A 16,907-nucleotide genomic window follows, 5' to 3' on the forward strand; every position below is an offset into this window, starting at 1 on the left:
AAAAAAAAAAAAAGATTCTGAAGGTGATGCGGGCAAGGGCAAGACTCCTTGTGAGAAGATTCTTGGGGGAGGGAAGGAGGCATGTTGAAAATATTGAAGATCTGTGGTAGAAGCCGGCATTGGGGTGGTTAGAACAGGTAGAGAAAGGGTTTAAAGTTAATAAAATTTAGGAAAGCTCATGGAAAAATTGTTTGATCTGAGGGTAGTTACAGAATCGCAGATACGAATTTGGATTCCTTTTAAGCCCATAACTCACTGGAATAGATGGGCAGGTCTTTTGCCTACAGTAGTAGCTCTTGGTGCTTGGTAGCACATGTGAAGTAGACAGGACAGCTTTTTGCCACGCGGGGCGGGTGGCAGGTGGTGGGTAATGGGTTTTTCTTGTGTGTATGTGTGTTTTGATTTCATCTTGAAGATGAGGGAATTCCTACCGCCTTGCCTATTCCTGCCAAGTGAATAAGGAATGTCCCTACAGGTTCCTTTTTTTATTTTTTGAAGGGAGATTTTTGTTAAAAGGCATGTATGCTCACCTAAGAGACAGATAAGAAAGTGAGAAATCGCCTCCCCAGGGGGAATGCCACCCCGCAATCCTTTCTCCTCCATTCTCCTCTCAGGATTATGGGCACTCAGACACCTGCACCCAGTGTGAGTTTAAGCCTTTGAGTTAGGACTCAAACCATGGGTGACAACATGGGAGTCCAGTGACATAACAATTGACGCCATCTGCTTGGTCCCTCAGTTTTTTGTTTGTTTGTTTTTTCCTGATTTTTTTTTTTTTTTTTTTTTGTAGTTTTGTTTTAAATTCCATGAGGGAAAGACACAGCAGCCCCAACAGGGTCTCAGCATAACCTCCTCAACTTTCAGCCAGCCCCAGATAACAAGCAAACTTGGAGGTCTCTGTGGGCTTGAACTGAGAACCTTCCCATGTGGGATTGCTTCGCACTGCATGGCGTTTTTGCTGCTAAGCCACTGTCTGGCCCCTTTTCTTAATTTAGTTTTTAACTTTCTCAACTTTAGAAGTTCTTAAGTTTTCAAGTAGAAAAGTATATACCTATCATTTAAACATTCAATCGCTACCTATCACTTGGCTCGTAAAGAGAATTTACCCAACCTGAAATACATCTCAAACCAGTCCAGTTGAGAATGCTATACATGTTATCAACAGGTAATAACCATTTCCCTGTGTCCCGCAAATGCCTTGCCTCTATTTGTTCCTGGTTTCCTTCTCTATACTCCTCCCTTCTCCCACCTTCCTTCCACACTATCTCCAGCATCCATAACTATTTTCAGTGCTTTTGTGCCCTGCAGTCATTCCGTCCCTTCCTGTAGAGTGAGGAAGGTCAATACCTATCATTTGACCAGTTTTCTTCCTCCTAGAAGGTAGTGTTCTCTGTCTTCGTTGTCACAGATGTCTAACTGAGGACCAGTTAGGTGACTGTTTTAGTACTTTGCCTCACTCATTTTTCCCTATTTACCTTTCTCTGCCTTTGTTATTGACAGGCCTCCTTAGAGAGGCATCACTAAAGTTATACCCTCGTGCCCTCTGCGTTAAGACACTGGGAGATGTTGGGGAGGGTAGGTCAGTCAGTCCTAACAAAAGAGAAGGAAAATGATGTCCCAAGAGGCGATGATGTCTTAGGGCGCTGGGAGACAGGATGCAAGGTCTGAGCAGCACTCCGTGTGAGCCGCTCCTTTCCCAGACCTGGCACTAGGCTGCCAGCACGTGTATGAACAAGGAAGGGTAATCTGGACAGTTTCATCAGGTAACGTGCATGGGTGAATAGTCAGTGAAGCTTGACTACAGTCTCTGCTTTCTCTCAGCAAAGTTGTCTTTTTCAAGTCCTCCTATTTCACAGCTCACTTACCTGATCCTTGTCAGAATGCCTGTTAACGTGCTTGCGTTAGGGCTAAGACGGATGCAGTCCCCACTTACAGAGGCTCACTCTAGTGAAGAGAAAAAACAGGAAGTAATTTGAGTGACAGATGCCAGAAGGGAAGTTCAGGGACACCTCCTTACATTTTCAGGGAAAGGGTATCATCAGAACGCCTTGCAGCATGATGATATGTTAGATTCAGATGTTCTAGGCAGCAGGCACATCATGTTCGAAGTTGCGTATGAGTTTATTTTGGTGCAAAAATTTTTTTGACATTCACACATAGTATTTTTATAATACGCAATTATTTAAAGAATTATTTATTTATTTAATTCCATTTGTTATTGTTACTTTTTATTTTGACCAGAGAGAGAGAAAAGAAAAGCGAGAAAGCAAGCCACCAGGTCTGGGACTTGAACCATGGTTGGCCATGTGGGAATCTAGCACCCTTATCCACCTCACCACCTTCTGGCTCCATAGTATGCATTTTTTGAAGACCATTATCTTATATATGACCAATTAAATAGAAGCATCAGGTAATCCCATTTCTAGTACCTCTGTTACCTAACCCTAAATGAGCTGCTCTTATTAAGATTTGTGACAATTAAATGAGATTATGAAATTACCATTCAGTAAATGTTAACTGATAATTACTTTGTCCTTCCTATTAAAACAAATGTATTCTCCATTTTTTAAAGTTTATCTTATTTCCATGCACAGGAAACAGAGATAGAGACAGTACCCTCAGTAGGATTTTAACTCTGTGATCCACCCACCTTTAGCTAGCCCTGGGTATGCTGTGCCTGGTGTGCTCAGGGAGGTCTTAAGACACGAACCCAGAACCTTTCCCCATGAGCCAGCCTCGCTAGTATTGCTTTTCACTGCGGTACCATTGTCTAGCCCCTATGCTGCTTCTTCTAAGCTGTTTCTTGTGCTTCTGAGACCACTTGTCTCATCCTGCCTCCTGAGAGAGCAAGCACAAGTACTTCTTCCCCCATCTTTTAAAGTCAGCCTCCCCTTACATGGTGCTCTTCTCCCTCCATGGTCAGTGTTCGTGTCTCAGGCAGGGAGGAGGGGAAGACAGGTGGTGCCGTGCCTTCTCCTCCTGTCTAGTGCTCTCACTCTCCTCTCCCGTGGTTCAAGTCTCAGACGCGGTGCCTTGAAATTCACATGGGGTACATGGGTCTGCATGCCCAAGATCCCTGGAGAAGAACGAAGGAGAAGGGATTATGTAGCCATTCCCTCTGAGAGGCGATTACTTGCTTTCTGTCTCTCTGGCAAGCGCACACACCCTGTTACGAAAATCTCTCAAACAAAAAATGGAAAAAATATATGAGCTACCTGCTGAGTGAGAATATGTTGCAATTTGTTATTTTTGACCTGTGGAAAGGTTTTACAGAAGGATGGTAAGAAAGAAGGGTATGCGGTGCTGGTTTTCAGTGTTGAGGTGATCTGGACTAGCACTGCCCCGAATAACTCTACCTCGTTGTCCAAGAGGCCACCTCTAGCCACATGTGTCTGTTAAATACGTGAACTGTGGCAATGCACCTAGGGAACTGAACTTTAATTTCATGTAAATTGTCACTTGTGAATAGTGACTGCTGATTTTGGATAGTACCGTTATATATGATTCAGATTAGTTGTGTGTGTGTGTGTTTTTTTTGTTTGTTTGTTTGTTTGTTTGTTTTAAGGAACATGTTTTTATTAATTAGGAATAGTTACCTACAAAATCTCTTAATTTCTAAAATATCAGATCACCAGGAAAGTCATGATGCCTTTTTGCATAGAAAAACCAATTACCCGATAACTGAGTAAGCGTAATTAGAGTGGGTATGAGTCCATTTTACTCCAGAAGTTTTTGAAAGTAGTCTCACCTTGAGAAATGAGAAAACTCAACATACTTGGGATGCAGAGAACATTTTTATTTTCTACTTGAAACTAGGTTATTCTCCACTTGAGGGAACAGAAAGATTCCTTCCTGTTATCTTACCTATCTGTGGGATATGTAGCTCACAAACCCTTTTGGTGATGGAGAGTTCTTAACAGGGATTGCTGGCTATTATCATTATCATCAAGGTATTTAGACAAAGTTATAATCAAATCTTCTAAACCTTGAGTGTCTCTAAGCACCTTATTTTCTTTGCAGCCTTGTCTTAAAAGAAGAAGCGTCTGATTACCTTGAATTGGATACAATTAAAAATCTCGTCAAAAAATATTCGCAGTTCATAAATTTTCCTATTTACGTGTGGAGCAGCAAGGTAAATCTACATTAATGAAAGTTCTCTGTGTCACCTTGCCACGTAAGTGTTTCACACTAAAAGAATGAAGGTTAAACATGGTTCTTTAGTTAAAAATATTCACAGAATTTTCCTACCAAAGACTTATTTTTCCGAGCTGTGATGTCATTTCACATCTTACAGACAGAGCCATAATTGTTAAACAAATGAGTTTAACCACGGTTCCACTCTCGTGCTGCAGACTGAGACTGTCGAGGAGCCCCTGGAAGAGGAAGAAGCAGCAAAAGAGGAAAAAGAAGAACCTGATGATGAAGCTGCTGTAGAAGAGGAGGAAGAAGAAAAGAAACCTAAAACGAAAAAAGTAAGTCTGGTTCATCTCCCGGCTTGCAACATTGTTTAGGTTATAAAGGGGGAAACGCAAAAACCCAGGGTTGCACACCTGAGTCTAGGTAAGCATCCAGGTAAGTATCCATTTTTGTTTTTGTTTTATTGAGATTTTTGCCTTAGGGCATGTGTGCTCACTGGAGAGAGAGAGCGAGGGAGAGACAGTAAGAGGGAACACAAGAAATCACCCCCCCAGGGAGGGTGGCCAAACCACAGTCCTTTCTCTTCCTGAGATCTTGGGCACATATGCAAATGTGCCCAGTGTAAATATCAAGCCACCAGATCAAGGACTTGAACCACAGTCGGCAATGTGAGAGTCCAGTAACATAACTGCTACTTCATCTGCCGCCTTCCCCACCTTCTTATCTTCCAACTTTATTCATGTGATAAGTCTAAGCTGACAGGTCCAGCTGTCAAAAAGAGACCTTACTAGTATGTGTTTTCTTCTAGAAAGTTTTAAGCAGCAAACACAGGGGATTTTTATGGGGATTTTTCTGACTTCGGTATATTGCCTGGAATTGGTGGCTGATTACATTTTGGACATTAAGATCTCAAGATGTTTTTAGAAGCCTACAGTGGCATGGTGGTTAAAGGTGCTAGGTTCCCACATTGCCAACTGCGGTTCAAGTCCCAGACCTGGTGGCTTGCTTTCTCACTTTCCCCTTTTCTTTCTCTCGGGTCAATTTAAATAATTACAATAATAATAATAACAAATGGAATTAAATCTTTTTAAAAAAATCTTAAATGTTTTCTAGCATGGTAGCATGCTCCTGTAGTCCCAGCTACCTCAGAGCCTGTGGCAATTCAAGCTCAGCTAGCAAGGCACTGTCTTTTTTGAGGGAGAAAGACAAGCATCCACCTGAGTCTTACATCAGACTTACCCCCCACCCCTCAGCAGAGCCTTCCTTGCCCCCCAGGGTCATAGGCACCTGTGCCCAGTGTGTACAGGTCACCTAGGGAACCAAACCTGTGGCCTTTCATAAGGATCCGGCATCCCTGAGCAATGCATACCACTGTGCTATCCCAGCTCACCAGCTTAGTAGTGATGGTTGAGAGATTATTTGTGAAATGGATTTTATTAAATCCTATGAAATAGGAATATATAATATGTATATTCTTCATAACTTCAAAGCAGTTTTAGCTGGCTAAAAATAACAATGAAGAAAAGTTTAAATTGACATTTTTAACAGTTATGTATTAAGCAGTTGTCTTTTTGTGTCAACTATCGAGAGAAACACTTTGCTTTCTACAAAAATTTAAAACCATTCCAGATACCAGATATCCTTTGGTGTTTCACATATTTTGAAATGTGCCGAAGCATCGGTCACAGCTAGGGTAGCTGTTGGTGAGTGCTAAGAGAATCTAATCAAAAATCCTCTAACTTCAGGTCGAAAAAACTGTGTGGGACTGGGAACTTATGAATGATATCAAACCCATATGGCAGAGACCATCAAAAGAAGTAGAAGAAGATGAATACAAAGCTTTCTACAAGTCCTTTTCAAAGGTAAGTATTTAGAATTCCCTAGCTTCGGGTTATTGACAAGTAGACAAGCTGTCTCCTATTTAGATGAATATGGTTTATCCCCATTTTTCCTATTGAGTATTTTCTTAAAAAAAGGTCTTTAGGCCAACTACAAACTGTCTACTACTGTGTGTAGATGAAATAGTCACAGATAATATGAAAATAGAATTTGTTGACTCAATCATAATTGAAATCACATTTAAATTTCACGTGAACCTTTGAGGTTAGTGTCTGGTCACTAGAGACTTTGAGAATAATTGGCTTCTAGAACACATCATTTTTACTGAAGTTGAATTACTACACTCTACACTATTTTGTTTGGAATTGCAAGGATTATTAGAATCAATGCTAGCTTAGTTAATTCATGATAGTGAAACATTACAAAATCAAAAATGTTTTAAAACTGTTTTATGACTAAACACAATTGGTTTCCTTTTTAATACTGTGTGGTTTTATATTTCATTTATATGTTTTAAAATATTCTGAGAAGACTGTAGATTTCAACACATTGCCAAGGTGTCAGGTTATAAAGAAAAAAAGATTTAAGAGCTATCTATATAGATAGATCTTTGATTTCTACCACAAAACCCATAAAACATTGAAACCATGTTATTGAATGACTTTTAACATAATCTTAAAATAGCTTGCTTAGGGACCAGCAGTTGGTCTAATGGCTACATTGCTGGACTCTCATGTAGTTGACTACGGTTGGAGTCCTGGACCTGGTGGCTTAAACTCAGGGTGGGCGCATGTGCGTGCATGCCCAAGATCTTGAGAGGAGAATGGAGAAGGGATTGTAGCATGGCCATCCCCCCGTCCTTCTGGAAAGCGCACGTGCCCTGTAGCAGAAGCCTCTAAAAAAAAAAAAATAGCTTGCTTATAACATCAGACATTTATTGTGAAGCCAAGTGCCTAGGAATAATTACAACATATGCATTTCCTGCCCATTTTCTTTCTTTTACCAACCTCTTATAACTTACTAATACAAAACCAGGGGCTGGCAGTTGGCATGGTGGTTAAGGGAGCTAGACTCCCACATGGTTGACCACAGTTCGAGTCCCCCACCTGGCAGCTTGCTTTCTCACTTTCACTTTTCTCTCTCTCTGTCTCTCTCCGGTCAACCTCAAAAGATAAAATAAAATAATGACAATGAATAAAATTAAATAAAATTATTCTTTAAAAAATAAATCTAACCCTAGTGTTGATTAAAGTTTTTTAAAGTTAATGTTTGGTTTCAATTTTTGAAACATTCTCTTGGTCTGTCTCCAGTTTTAAAATTAGAACAGGTGAAATAAATTTTAATAATATTTTTTAACCCAGCAAACACAAAATAGCATGTAAACAATATAAAAATTAGACATTTGTCTTTTTCTTTCAAAATGTATTTTATACTTAATAGCACATTTTAATTTGGACTAGCCTTTGATTTTAAGTTTATTGCCACCCAGTAATCCCTTGTCTTGGGATTTGGGCACTCATACAGACACACCCAATGTGATTTTTTTTTTTTTTTCCAATGTGATTTTCAAGCCACAGTGAACCCCCAGCATACCCAGTAGCCACCCATTTATCAGATCTGTCAAACTGCAAAGTAGGCCATGTGGGTTCAGTAATGGATAACACAGATTGAGGGAGTTTCTAACCTTCATGGCATTGACATGGAAGGACTCCATTACTGAGTTCTGTGGCTTTAACAGCGCCTTCATGACGTGTTGCTTATTTACAGTCGTGTTGCTTAAAGGCAGAGATGCGTTCTGAGAGCTGTGTCATAGGCAGTTGCATCATTATGTGACTGTCACGGAGTGTACTTACAGGTAAATGCTGAACACACGTGTACCACATAACAGATTGCTTGAACTTTCCACTGCATTTTTCCTGTGCCTTTTGAATGATGAACAAACCAACTTTCCACAGGAAAGTGATGACCCCATGGCTTATATCCACTTCACCGCTGAAGGGGAGGTTACCTTCAAATCCATTTTATTCGTGCCCACATCTGCTCCACGTGGTCTGTTTGATGAATATGGATCTAAGAAGAGCGATTACATTAAGGTGGGTTTTTAAGTTGTGTAAACTGAGTTTACAGTTTGGAAGTACAATTTCCAGAAAGTGATTTTTTTTTTTTAATTTTTTCTTTTTTTAGCTGTATGTGCGTCGAGTATTCATCACAGACGACTTCCATGATATGATGCCCAAGTACCTTAATTTTGTCAAGGGTGTTGTAAGTATCTTAGGGGAATGGGGGCATTAATGGGATCTGGCTGTGGGGGTAGGAGGGGGTGTTTTGGACTTTGGGGTTTTTTTCAGTGTTTTATTGTTCAGTGAACTTTTCTTTGTCACCCAAAGGTGGACTCGGATGATCTCCCCTTGAATGTTTCCCGTGAGACTCTGCAGCAGCATAAACTCCTCAAGGTGAGTATCTGGGAAGAGACTGGTCACTTTGTTCTTTGTGGTTTGGAGGACTGGCTCCATTAGTGAAAAAAATCAGATTTTGAATCTAGGCCCTGACTCTTAGAATGAAGAACCTCTTTCTCCCTGCTTTTCAGATCCTGAGAATCATTCTTTTTCCCCCGACATTTAATAATAAAATCTCAAACACAGAAAGGTTGGGAGAACTATACATGGACACCAGTATACCCAGTAGCCACCCATTTATCAGAGCTGTCATTGAATCTTCCCCAACACTTCCATAATTAAAATACTCTAGCTTTTTAACTAGAAAAGTTTTTGAAAGTAGGGACCAGCAGATGGCGTAATGGTAATGTCGCTAGACTCCCACAGAGTCGACCGTGATTCAAGTCCCAGACCCAGTGGCTTATAAATCACTCCAGGTGTATGTGTGCGTGCCCAAAATCTGGAGAGGAAAGTGGAGAAGGGATTGCGGTGTGGCCACTCCCCCTGGGGGAGTGGGGGTATGATATCTCATTTTCTGCCTTTCTCTCTGTCTCACGTGTGCACTCTATAGCAAAAATCTCTCTAAAAAAAACTTTGTTTAGGTCCTAGAAAGAAAACATCAGGAGTTCTAAAGTTGGAACATAAACATTAAAGCAATCTTGTAACTTATCACTGACAACTTACTTTCAGCTCAGTCTGACTAGGAGTGCCTCACTCTTCCTTTGATGATGGCAGGAATGGCACCTTGTCTTTGTGTCATTTGCCACTGCATCCCCTGGTACCTTATATACTCAAAAGTTGCCAATTAACTTATCTAATAGATTGTTATTTAATTTTGTGTAGGTGATTAGGAAGAAGCTTGTCCGTAAAACTCTGGACATGATCAAGAAGATCGCTGATGAGAAATACAACGATACTTTCTGGAAAGAATTTGGTACCAACATCAAGCTTGGTGTGATTGAAGACCACTCAAATCGAACACGTCTCGCCAAACTTCTTAGATTCCAGTCTTCTCATCATCCAACTGACATTACTAGTCTAGACCAGTATGTGGAAAGAATGAAGGAAAAACAGGATAAAATCTACTTTATGGCTGGGTCCAGCAGAAAAGAGGTGAGATGGACTCCAGGTGTAGGAATTACGCTACGCAGCTGGGAGATTATCTGCAACCATTGAGAAAAAAGGGAAAACCCAGTTGTGTAATTGGATAGGTTATAAGATTTGTCAGTCACCAACAGGGAAGTCACGTATATTTTCTTCACTTCTCAATTCTTTACCTGTAAGATGGGTTGGTTAATATATTCTATAAACACAGCTACTAGGATAAACAAATATGCGAAGGCCAGGCTTATAAAACTGTATTTCCCTTAATTTTGTAGGCTGAATCTTCTCCATTTGTTGAGCGACTTCTGAAAAAGGGCTATGAAGTTATTTACCTCACAGAACCTGTGGATGAATACTGCATTCAGGCCCTCCCAGAGTTTGATGGGAAGAGGTTTCAGAATGTTGCCAAGGAAGGAGTGAAGTTCGATGAAAGTGAGAAAACTAAAGAGAATCGTGAAGCAGTTGAGAAGGAATTTGAGCCTCTACTCAACTGGATGAAAGATAAAGCCCTTAAGGACAAGGTATTCTGGAAATTACATATCATTAAAACTAGCACCTATATTTCAGAAAAAGAGTTTTCTAACAAATTAAACAGTAGCTGATTGTTTATTACCAGTAACAGTATAAAGAACAGCATTTAGTAATGTAAATTTTTAGCAAGAAAAGGTTAAACATAAGTAAATTTTCTGTAATTCGTTGTTGCATTTGCATGAGCTAGTTTTCACAGCTTAAATATAAGTTTTATTTATACGTGTGTGTGTGTGTGTGCACGCACGCATGCATGTGTGTGTATAATTTTTTGGTATAGGGTGTGTGCACACACCTGAGAGAGGTGAAGTGAGAAATCATCCCTCCAGGGGGAGGACCATGCTGCAATTTCTCCCTTCTCCTGTCTCTTTTTGGGGTTTTGGGCATGCACCCAGTGTGATTTTCAAGTCACCAGGTCCAGAACTCAAACCACAGATTTGGCCCTGTGGGGTCCAGTACCTGAGCCTCCACACCACCTGCTAATCCACATTTTATAAATTTAGGTTTTCTGGAAAATTGTGACATATTTCTGTGAAAAAGTACATTAGGATTTTCCCCAAAACCCATTATTTTTAAAAAGTGATGTTTATTGGGACCAGCAGATGGCATATGTCGCTGGATTCCCATGTAGTCAACTGCAGTTCAAGTCCCAGACCTGGTGGCTTAAACTCACACTGGGCGCATGTTCGTGCGTGCCCAAGATCCCGAGAAGAGAATGGAGGAGAAGGGATTGCGGCGTGACCATCCCCCCAGAGATGATTTCTGTTTTCTGCTTCCCCGTCTGTCTCTTTCTTTCCACCAAGCGCCATGCCCTATAACAAAAACCTGCCCCCCCCCCAAAAAAAATGTGATGTTTATTTATTTATGAATAAAAGTTTCAGATTTTTAAAGTATTTATTAGATTATTATTATTTTTTTTTAATCTGACCATAGAAAGGGGAGTCGATGAGAAAACAAGCCACCAGATCTGGGACTCAAACCATGGTCAGCCATGTGGAAGGCCAGCACCTCAACCACCGTGCCACCCGCCAGCCCTGAAAATTTCACATTATTAAACAAAAATGTTTCTTAAATTTCTAAACCCAAACAAAAGCTACTCAAAGACTTTCCTGTACATTTATGAACTAGTGTGATGAGGGCTTAGAAAATTTAAAATAGAATTACCGAGTAACCTTACCTATTGACTTCAGACATAGTTAACCTTTGGGTTCTTCTCCTAAGATCGAAAAGGCTGTGGTATCTCAGCGCTTGACGGAGTCCCCATGTGCTCTCGTGGCCAGCCAGTATGGATGGTCTGGTAACATGGAGAGAATCATGAAGGCACAAGCTTACCAAACGGGCAAGGACATCTCTACAAAGTAAGCATCCTTGGAAACATCCCTGCCAAGTGCCAGCTTTGTCCGGCCTGCTTTAGGAGAGAGCCAGTTTCTGTGCAGACTCGTGTGTTTTAAGTGACCCCCCCACTGTCTAGTGTATGTTAGGTAGACAACATACAGTAGAGGGATTTCTATGTTAAATTAAAAACGGACTTCAGATGAGTTAAGCTCTCCCTCCTCCTGCATTTTATGAGAGAGAGAAAGGGAGGGAGGCAGATAGGTATATTTGACGGGCTCACTGTGTTGCTGTCCTCCTGCCCCAGCTGCTCAATTAACTGGCATTATAAGTGCATGCAACCGCACCAGGCATATTCAAGTTGGCCTGGAAATAGAGCCCATGTCTCCCGTGAGCCTTCCAGCCTCCCAGATGGCAGTGCTACCTGTGCACACGCTTAAGTCATTTTTACATCATGGCTTTTCTAACCCCACACCAGTTGGGTTAATTACAGGTACCTGTAATCCCGTAATATGTCCCACAAAGGGTAATCAATATTTTAATTGAAGGCCCAGGTACTGGTGATACAGAGGGGCTTCAGTACCCTGTATTTTCTCTTTTGTGTTTTTGTTTTATTTAACTTTTTAATTTGCCAGTGTGCACATGTACTCAGAGAGGGAGAGAGGGAAAGTGAGAATGCATCCCCCGTGTGGGGTGACCATGTTACAATCCCTCCCTCATTCTCAAGATTTTCAGGCACATATCCTAGCATGTTTTTATTTTTTTTAAAAAGCTTTTTTTTTTTTTTAAGAATTATTTTAATTTATTATTAATTATGTTTTAATTTGATGAGCTAGAGAAAGTGAGAAAGCAAGCCACCAGGTCCTGGACTCAAGCTGGTTGGCCATGTGAGAGTCAGGCTCTTAACTGCACAGTCAGCCACGTGCAGTCCAGCACCTTAACCACCACGCCATCAGCTGCCCCAGTGCATCTTGATTTTCTTTCAATAGTCATTTTCTGTAATTGTGAAATTAGGAAAAGGGAAATGTATGAACCCTTTATTTTGATGTTTCATTAATGTTCATTTTTCTCCCTTACTAGTTATTACGCCAGTCAGAAGAAAACATTTGAAATTAATCCCAGACATCCTCTGATCAGAGACATGCTTCGACGAATTAAAGTGAGTAATATTATAGTCACCCTCCTACTTGTCTGTGGAGTACATCCTTTAAATATTAAGTGCCATTTCTTCCATTGCAGGAAGACGAGGATGACAAAACAGTTTTGGATCTTGCTGTGGTTTTGTTTGAAACAGCGACACTTCGGTCAGGATACCTTTTACCTGACACCAAAGCTTATGGAGATAGGATAGAAAGAATGCTTCGCCTCAGCCTGAACATTGACCCTGATGCAAAGGTTCGTGTCCCTGACCCTCCACTCACCTCCGCCTGCTCGCTTATTGCCCTCTCCCTCTCCCCCTCCCCTTTGAAGATATTTCTCATGATGAAGTCAGGTAGCTTTGAGCATTTCACCTAACTCCTGCTTTCTGAAATTCTCTGAATGTTTTAATCCCCCAAAATGTCAGGTGCCGCATGAGCAATTTTATATGCCTTTTCCCTTTTTTTTAAGAATTACTTATATAATTCCATTTGTTATTATTTTTTATTTAATTTGACCAGAAAGAGACAGAGAGAAAGGGAAAGTGAGAAAGCGAGCCTCCAGGTCCAGAACTTAAACCATGGTTGGCCGTGTGGAAATCCAGCACCTTTAATTGAAGATATTTCTCATGATGAAGTCAGGTAGCTTTGAGCATTTCACCTAACTCCTGCTTTCTGAAATTCTCTGAATGTTTTAATCCCCCAAAATGTCAGGTGCCGCATGAGCAATTTTATATGCCTTTTCCCTTTTTTTTAAGAATTACTTATATAATTCCATTTGTTATTATTTTTTATTTAATTTGACCAGAAAGAGACAGAGAGAAAGGGAAAGTGAGAAAGCGAGCCTCCAGGTCCAGAACTTAAACCATGGTTGGCCGTGTGGAAATCCAGCACCTTTAACCACCACGCCACCTGCCAGCCCTGTGCCCTTTCCTTTTTACTTGTCCCCATGATGGTTAGCTTGGTGTTATCTTGACTGTCAGCTCCGATTAGAGGTTTTACTATTTTTACTGTTTCCAAAGAAACGGGAGTGACATTTAATTATGACCTTAATACATTTAAATCGGCAAAGGAGAAATAGGTCCAAGGCACTAATGGGCTTGTGAACGCTGCCCTTAGGTGGAAGAAGAACCTGAAGAAGAGCCTGAAGAAACAACAGAAGACACGACAGAAGACACAGAGCAAGAGGACGAAGACATGGACATGGGAGGAACGGACGATGACGAAGAGCAGGAATCATCGAAGGTAGGGCACGTCCAGGGGCGCAGCTCGCGAAGTCTTCCAGTGCTAGGCAGAGTTCCAGGTCTGTAACTTAGATCTACGTCAAGACTGTGCATCTTTCAGAAGTCTGCCTAAAAACGCGTATCTAATACCAAATTGACAAGCCTGAGCAAACCTTTTTCTTTTGAAAAATAGGTCATCTTCTGTGTTTCTTTATTTAGCCTGCCATTCTTGTTTTTAAGTAGATTATTCTGTAGCCCGTAATGTTTTTATATTCGTTGCTACGTGCTTTTGCTTCACTCTAAATTCTTTATTATGTTCAGGGGTCATTGATCTTGTTGTTCTAATTATTTTACAGATAAGCAAGGTGACATTGTAGCTGACAGCTAAAATACTGAAAATGGACTGGGTCCATTTAAGTTCTTTTTTTCATACTTGAACCTTTGGTAAGCTACAGTTTCTTTCTGCCAGGTTTTAATGCCTTTTTTTTTTTTCTATTTTTACAGAAATCTACAGCTGATAAAGATGAATTATAAATTATAGTCTCACCATTTGGATCCTGTGTGGAGAGGGAATGTGAAATTTCAGTCATTTCTTTTGGGAGAGACTTGTTTTGGATGCTCCCCCCAGTCCCCTTCTCCCCTGCACTGTAAAATGTTGGGATTGTGGGTCACAGAAAGAAGTGGGTTTTTTTAGTTGAATTTTTTTTAACATTCCTCATGAATGTAAATTTGTACTATTTAACTGACTATTCTTGGTGTAAAATCTTGTCATGTGTATAAAAATAAAAAAGATCCCAAATACCCAGAGTCTTGCCTGAGTTTTCATAATGCATTGTCTAGAATTCCTGATACACTTGTCTGTTTTGGGTTTTTTTTTTTTTTTAATTATGTTTCTTGAATTCTATTCCTTACAAAAGTGACTCCTGCTTGTCAAGGAAGGCTTTTTTTTTTTTTTTAAATCAAAGATTTAGTTGAAAAAAATAATTTTTAAAAAACACTCATAGGGAAAAGAGAATGTTGGAGAAGAATTCAAAGTATATATAGATGCGTGCTTTCCCAGCGGGCAGCGCTTAATCATCCCCTCCTTTTTGAGTGTGCGCTAAATTTAGTGACTCCCTTTTACAGTGAGTATGGAAGGAAAGAAATAGAAACTTTGGCAGATACTACCCTAACCAAGTGATCAGCTCATTTTCACCAGCAGTGTCATATACTCCCTCACAGGGTGTGATAAGGGCTGTTCACCTCTCATCTTTCCCAAAACCCATAGCCTCAATCTAATGAGAAAATTAGGAAATGATAAACTGGGAGGGGGTGTTGTCGCTGCAGTTTTTCAGTAAGTCTAAAGTTATTCCAAAACAAAATGTCTTTGAGGAAAGCACCCATAGGCATTGAGCAAAGATCCTGCATTTGAGCTATTTCATTTCTTATTTCTGTATAACTTCACTAAGCTTATAGCCATCCAAAATAATTCTTTTTTCTTTTTTTTACTGTATACTAGGGAGAGAAGATGTTTGACCTGCATGTTCAAAGATCTTGTGTGTATTAGAAAATTCTGTGGAACATACTTAAGTACTATGAAGTTTTGTTAGAGACTACAGTTTTCCTAATAATCAAGTAACCCTTTATTGGCTGCTTGTATTTCTGTTCACTCTATGCTTTTTGTCATTGTATGTACCCAAAAGGTATTTTTCTAAGATCTGTTTGCAATAATCACTTAGACCTTACCAGCTTTCCTACTTGAATGTTTATCGTTTTCAGAATTGTCCTTGCTTCCCTTTTCTTGGCCTTAGCCCCATCTTGGAAAACCCTTGGTGCTGTGAGAGCCAAGGGGAGGAGAGAAGTGCTGGCTGAAGTGCAGAAGGAAAGAGGCAGAGGTCCAAGGAAACCACTAGCCTGTGCACTCACGGAGGCCGGGGCACGGGATCAGGAATGGAGCGTCCGAGGCCCCACGCTGGCGCAGGTTGCCAGACTGCACACTCTCGCCTAGAACTTGTCTAGGATCTAGCACTTTGATCACCATCTGATCATCAAGACCACCTTGGAGAGACCCAGCTTGCTCATACCAAAATAGCCCCTGTTGGTCCTTTACCCTGGACCTGTGGCAATCGGGGACTAGTTCTGTTTTTGTGGCTGAGTGTAATACATGTACAATAAATCTTCTGTCTTAGCAGAAGGGATAAGAAAAAAAATTGTTCTTTTCTTCCTCTAATACCGAACAGTGGGGCCCAGGACCCAGTGCAGCGGTGCAGGTGGAGGAGTGCTGCTAGGTGATACTGGAGCCAGTGAGAAGGCCCAGGACATGGGTCTCAAGTTGACCTAAATGTGCTGGGTGCACCTATCAACGTACCCATGACCCCCGGAGGGCTGGGGTTGGGAGTAGATTACAGTGATAAGACCTTTTCAAGCGTACTTATCCATGTCTCTAAATAGACCTAGCCTTGGTGACAATTAGCAAACTGAATTGCAGTGTTGAAAGCCACATGGATGATGTGGCTCCAGATCCCTAACTGAAATACACTGGTCACACGTGTGACCACGATCTTGACAAGCCAGAGGGCTCAGGGAAGGGAATCACGGGGTGAGAAAACGTCAAGGGATTCTCATGTTTAGTGATGTGCACACATGTACTCCAACTAAAATACTAGAGTGGCAGCTCAGTCACAAGCGTGCTGTAGTTAAGGTATAACTCCCTCGTGATAACAGTGTAAACTGTGGTATAATGTGTGTTTTTGTTTTGTGGAGAGGTTTTTGCTATAGGGTGCATGCACTTGCCAGAACAGAGGAAGCGAGAAATCACCCCCCAGGGAGGATGACCACGCCGCAATCCCTTCTCCATTCTCTCAGGATCTTGGGCATGCACACACACATGCACACATGTCCCGGCATGAGTTTAAGCCACCAGGTCTGGGACTCAAACCATAGTCGACTACATGAGAGTCCAGCAACATAGCCATTACGCCAACTGCTGGTCCCTGTATAATGTGTTTCCAAGACTAGAGAGAGGGAAGGAACGTGAGAAAGCAAGCCCCAGAGAGAACGGTCATGCACTGCAATCCCTTCTCTGTTCTCTCAGAATGTGGGGCACGTGCTTGTTGCAAGCCATCAGGCCGAGGGCTTGAATCACTTTATCACAGGGTTCCAGCCTCTTTAACCACTATGCCACTGGCTGACCC

At 41.1% G+C, this 16,907-nt stretch overlaps 1 protein-coding gene across 1 annotated transcript in view; it reads left to right on the forward strand.

Annotated features, from left to right (window-relative positions):
* The window catches only part of HSP90B1 (heat shock protein 90 beta family member 1), a 19,118-nt gene extending 4,577 nt beyond the window's left edge, over positions 1-14,541 (forward strand). Inside the window, exons 6-18 of the mRNA XM_006141412.3 lie at positions 4,021-4,132; positions 4,353-4,472; positions 5,883-5,999; positions 7,932-8,069; positions 8,161-8,238; positions 8,364-8,429; positions 9,255-9,524; positions 9,791-10,036; positions 11,265-11,401; positions 12,456-12,534; positions 12,615-12,770; positions 13,631-13,756; positions 14,239-14,541. Coding sequence (XP_006141474.1) covers positions 4,021-4,132; positions 4,353-4,472; positions 5,883-5,999; positions 7,932-8,069; positions 8,161-8,238; positions 8,364-8,429; positions 9,255-9,524; positions 9,791-10,036; positions 11,265-11,401; positions 12,456-12,534; positions 12,615-12,770; positions 13,631-13,756; positions 14,239-14,268 — 1,675 coding nt within the window. The 3' untranslated portion in view covers positions 14,269-14,541. The remainder of the gene's footprint in view (positions 1-4,020; positions 4,133-4,352; positions 4,473-5,882; positions 6,000-7,931; positions 8,070-8,160; positions 8,239-8,363; positions 8,430-9,254; positions 9,525-9,790; positions 10,037-11,264; positions 11,402-12,455; positions 12,535-12,614; positions 12,771-13,630; positions 13,757-14,238) is intronic.
* The last annotated feature ends 2,366 nt before the right edge of the window (positions 14,542-16,907 follow it).

This window comes from Tupaia chinensis, unplaced genomic scaffold (assembly GCF_000334495.1).
Source record: "Tupaia chinensis unplaced genomic scaffold, TupChi_1.0 Scaffold000054_1, whole genome shotgun sequence".
Lineage (NCBI taxonomy): Eukaryota > Metazoa > Chordata > Mammalia > Scandentia > Tupaiidae > Tupaia > Tupaia belangeri.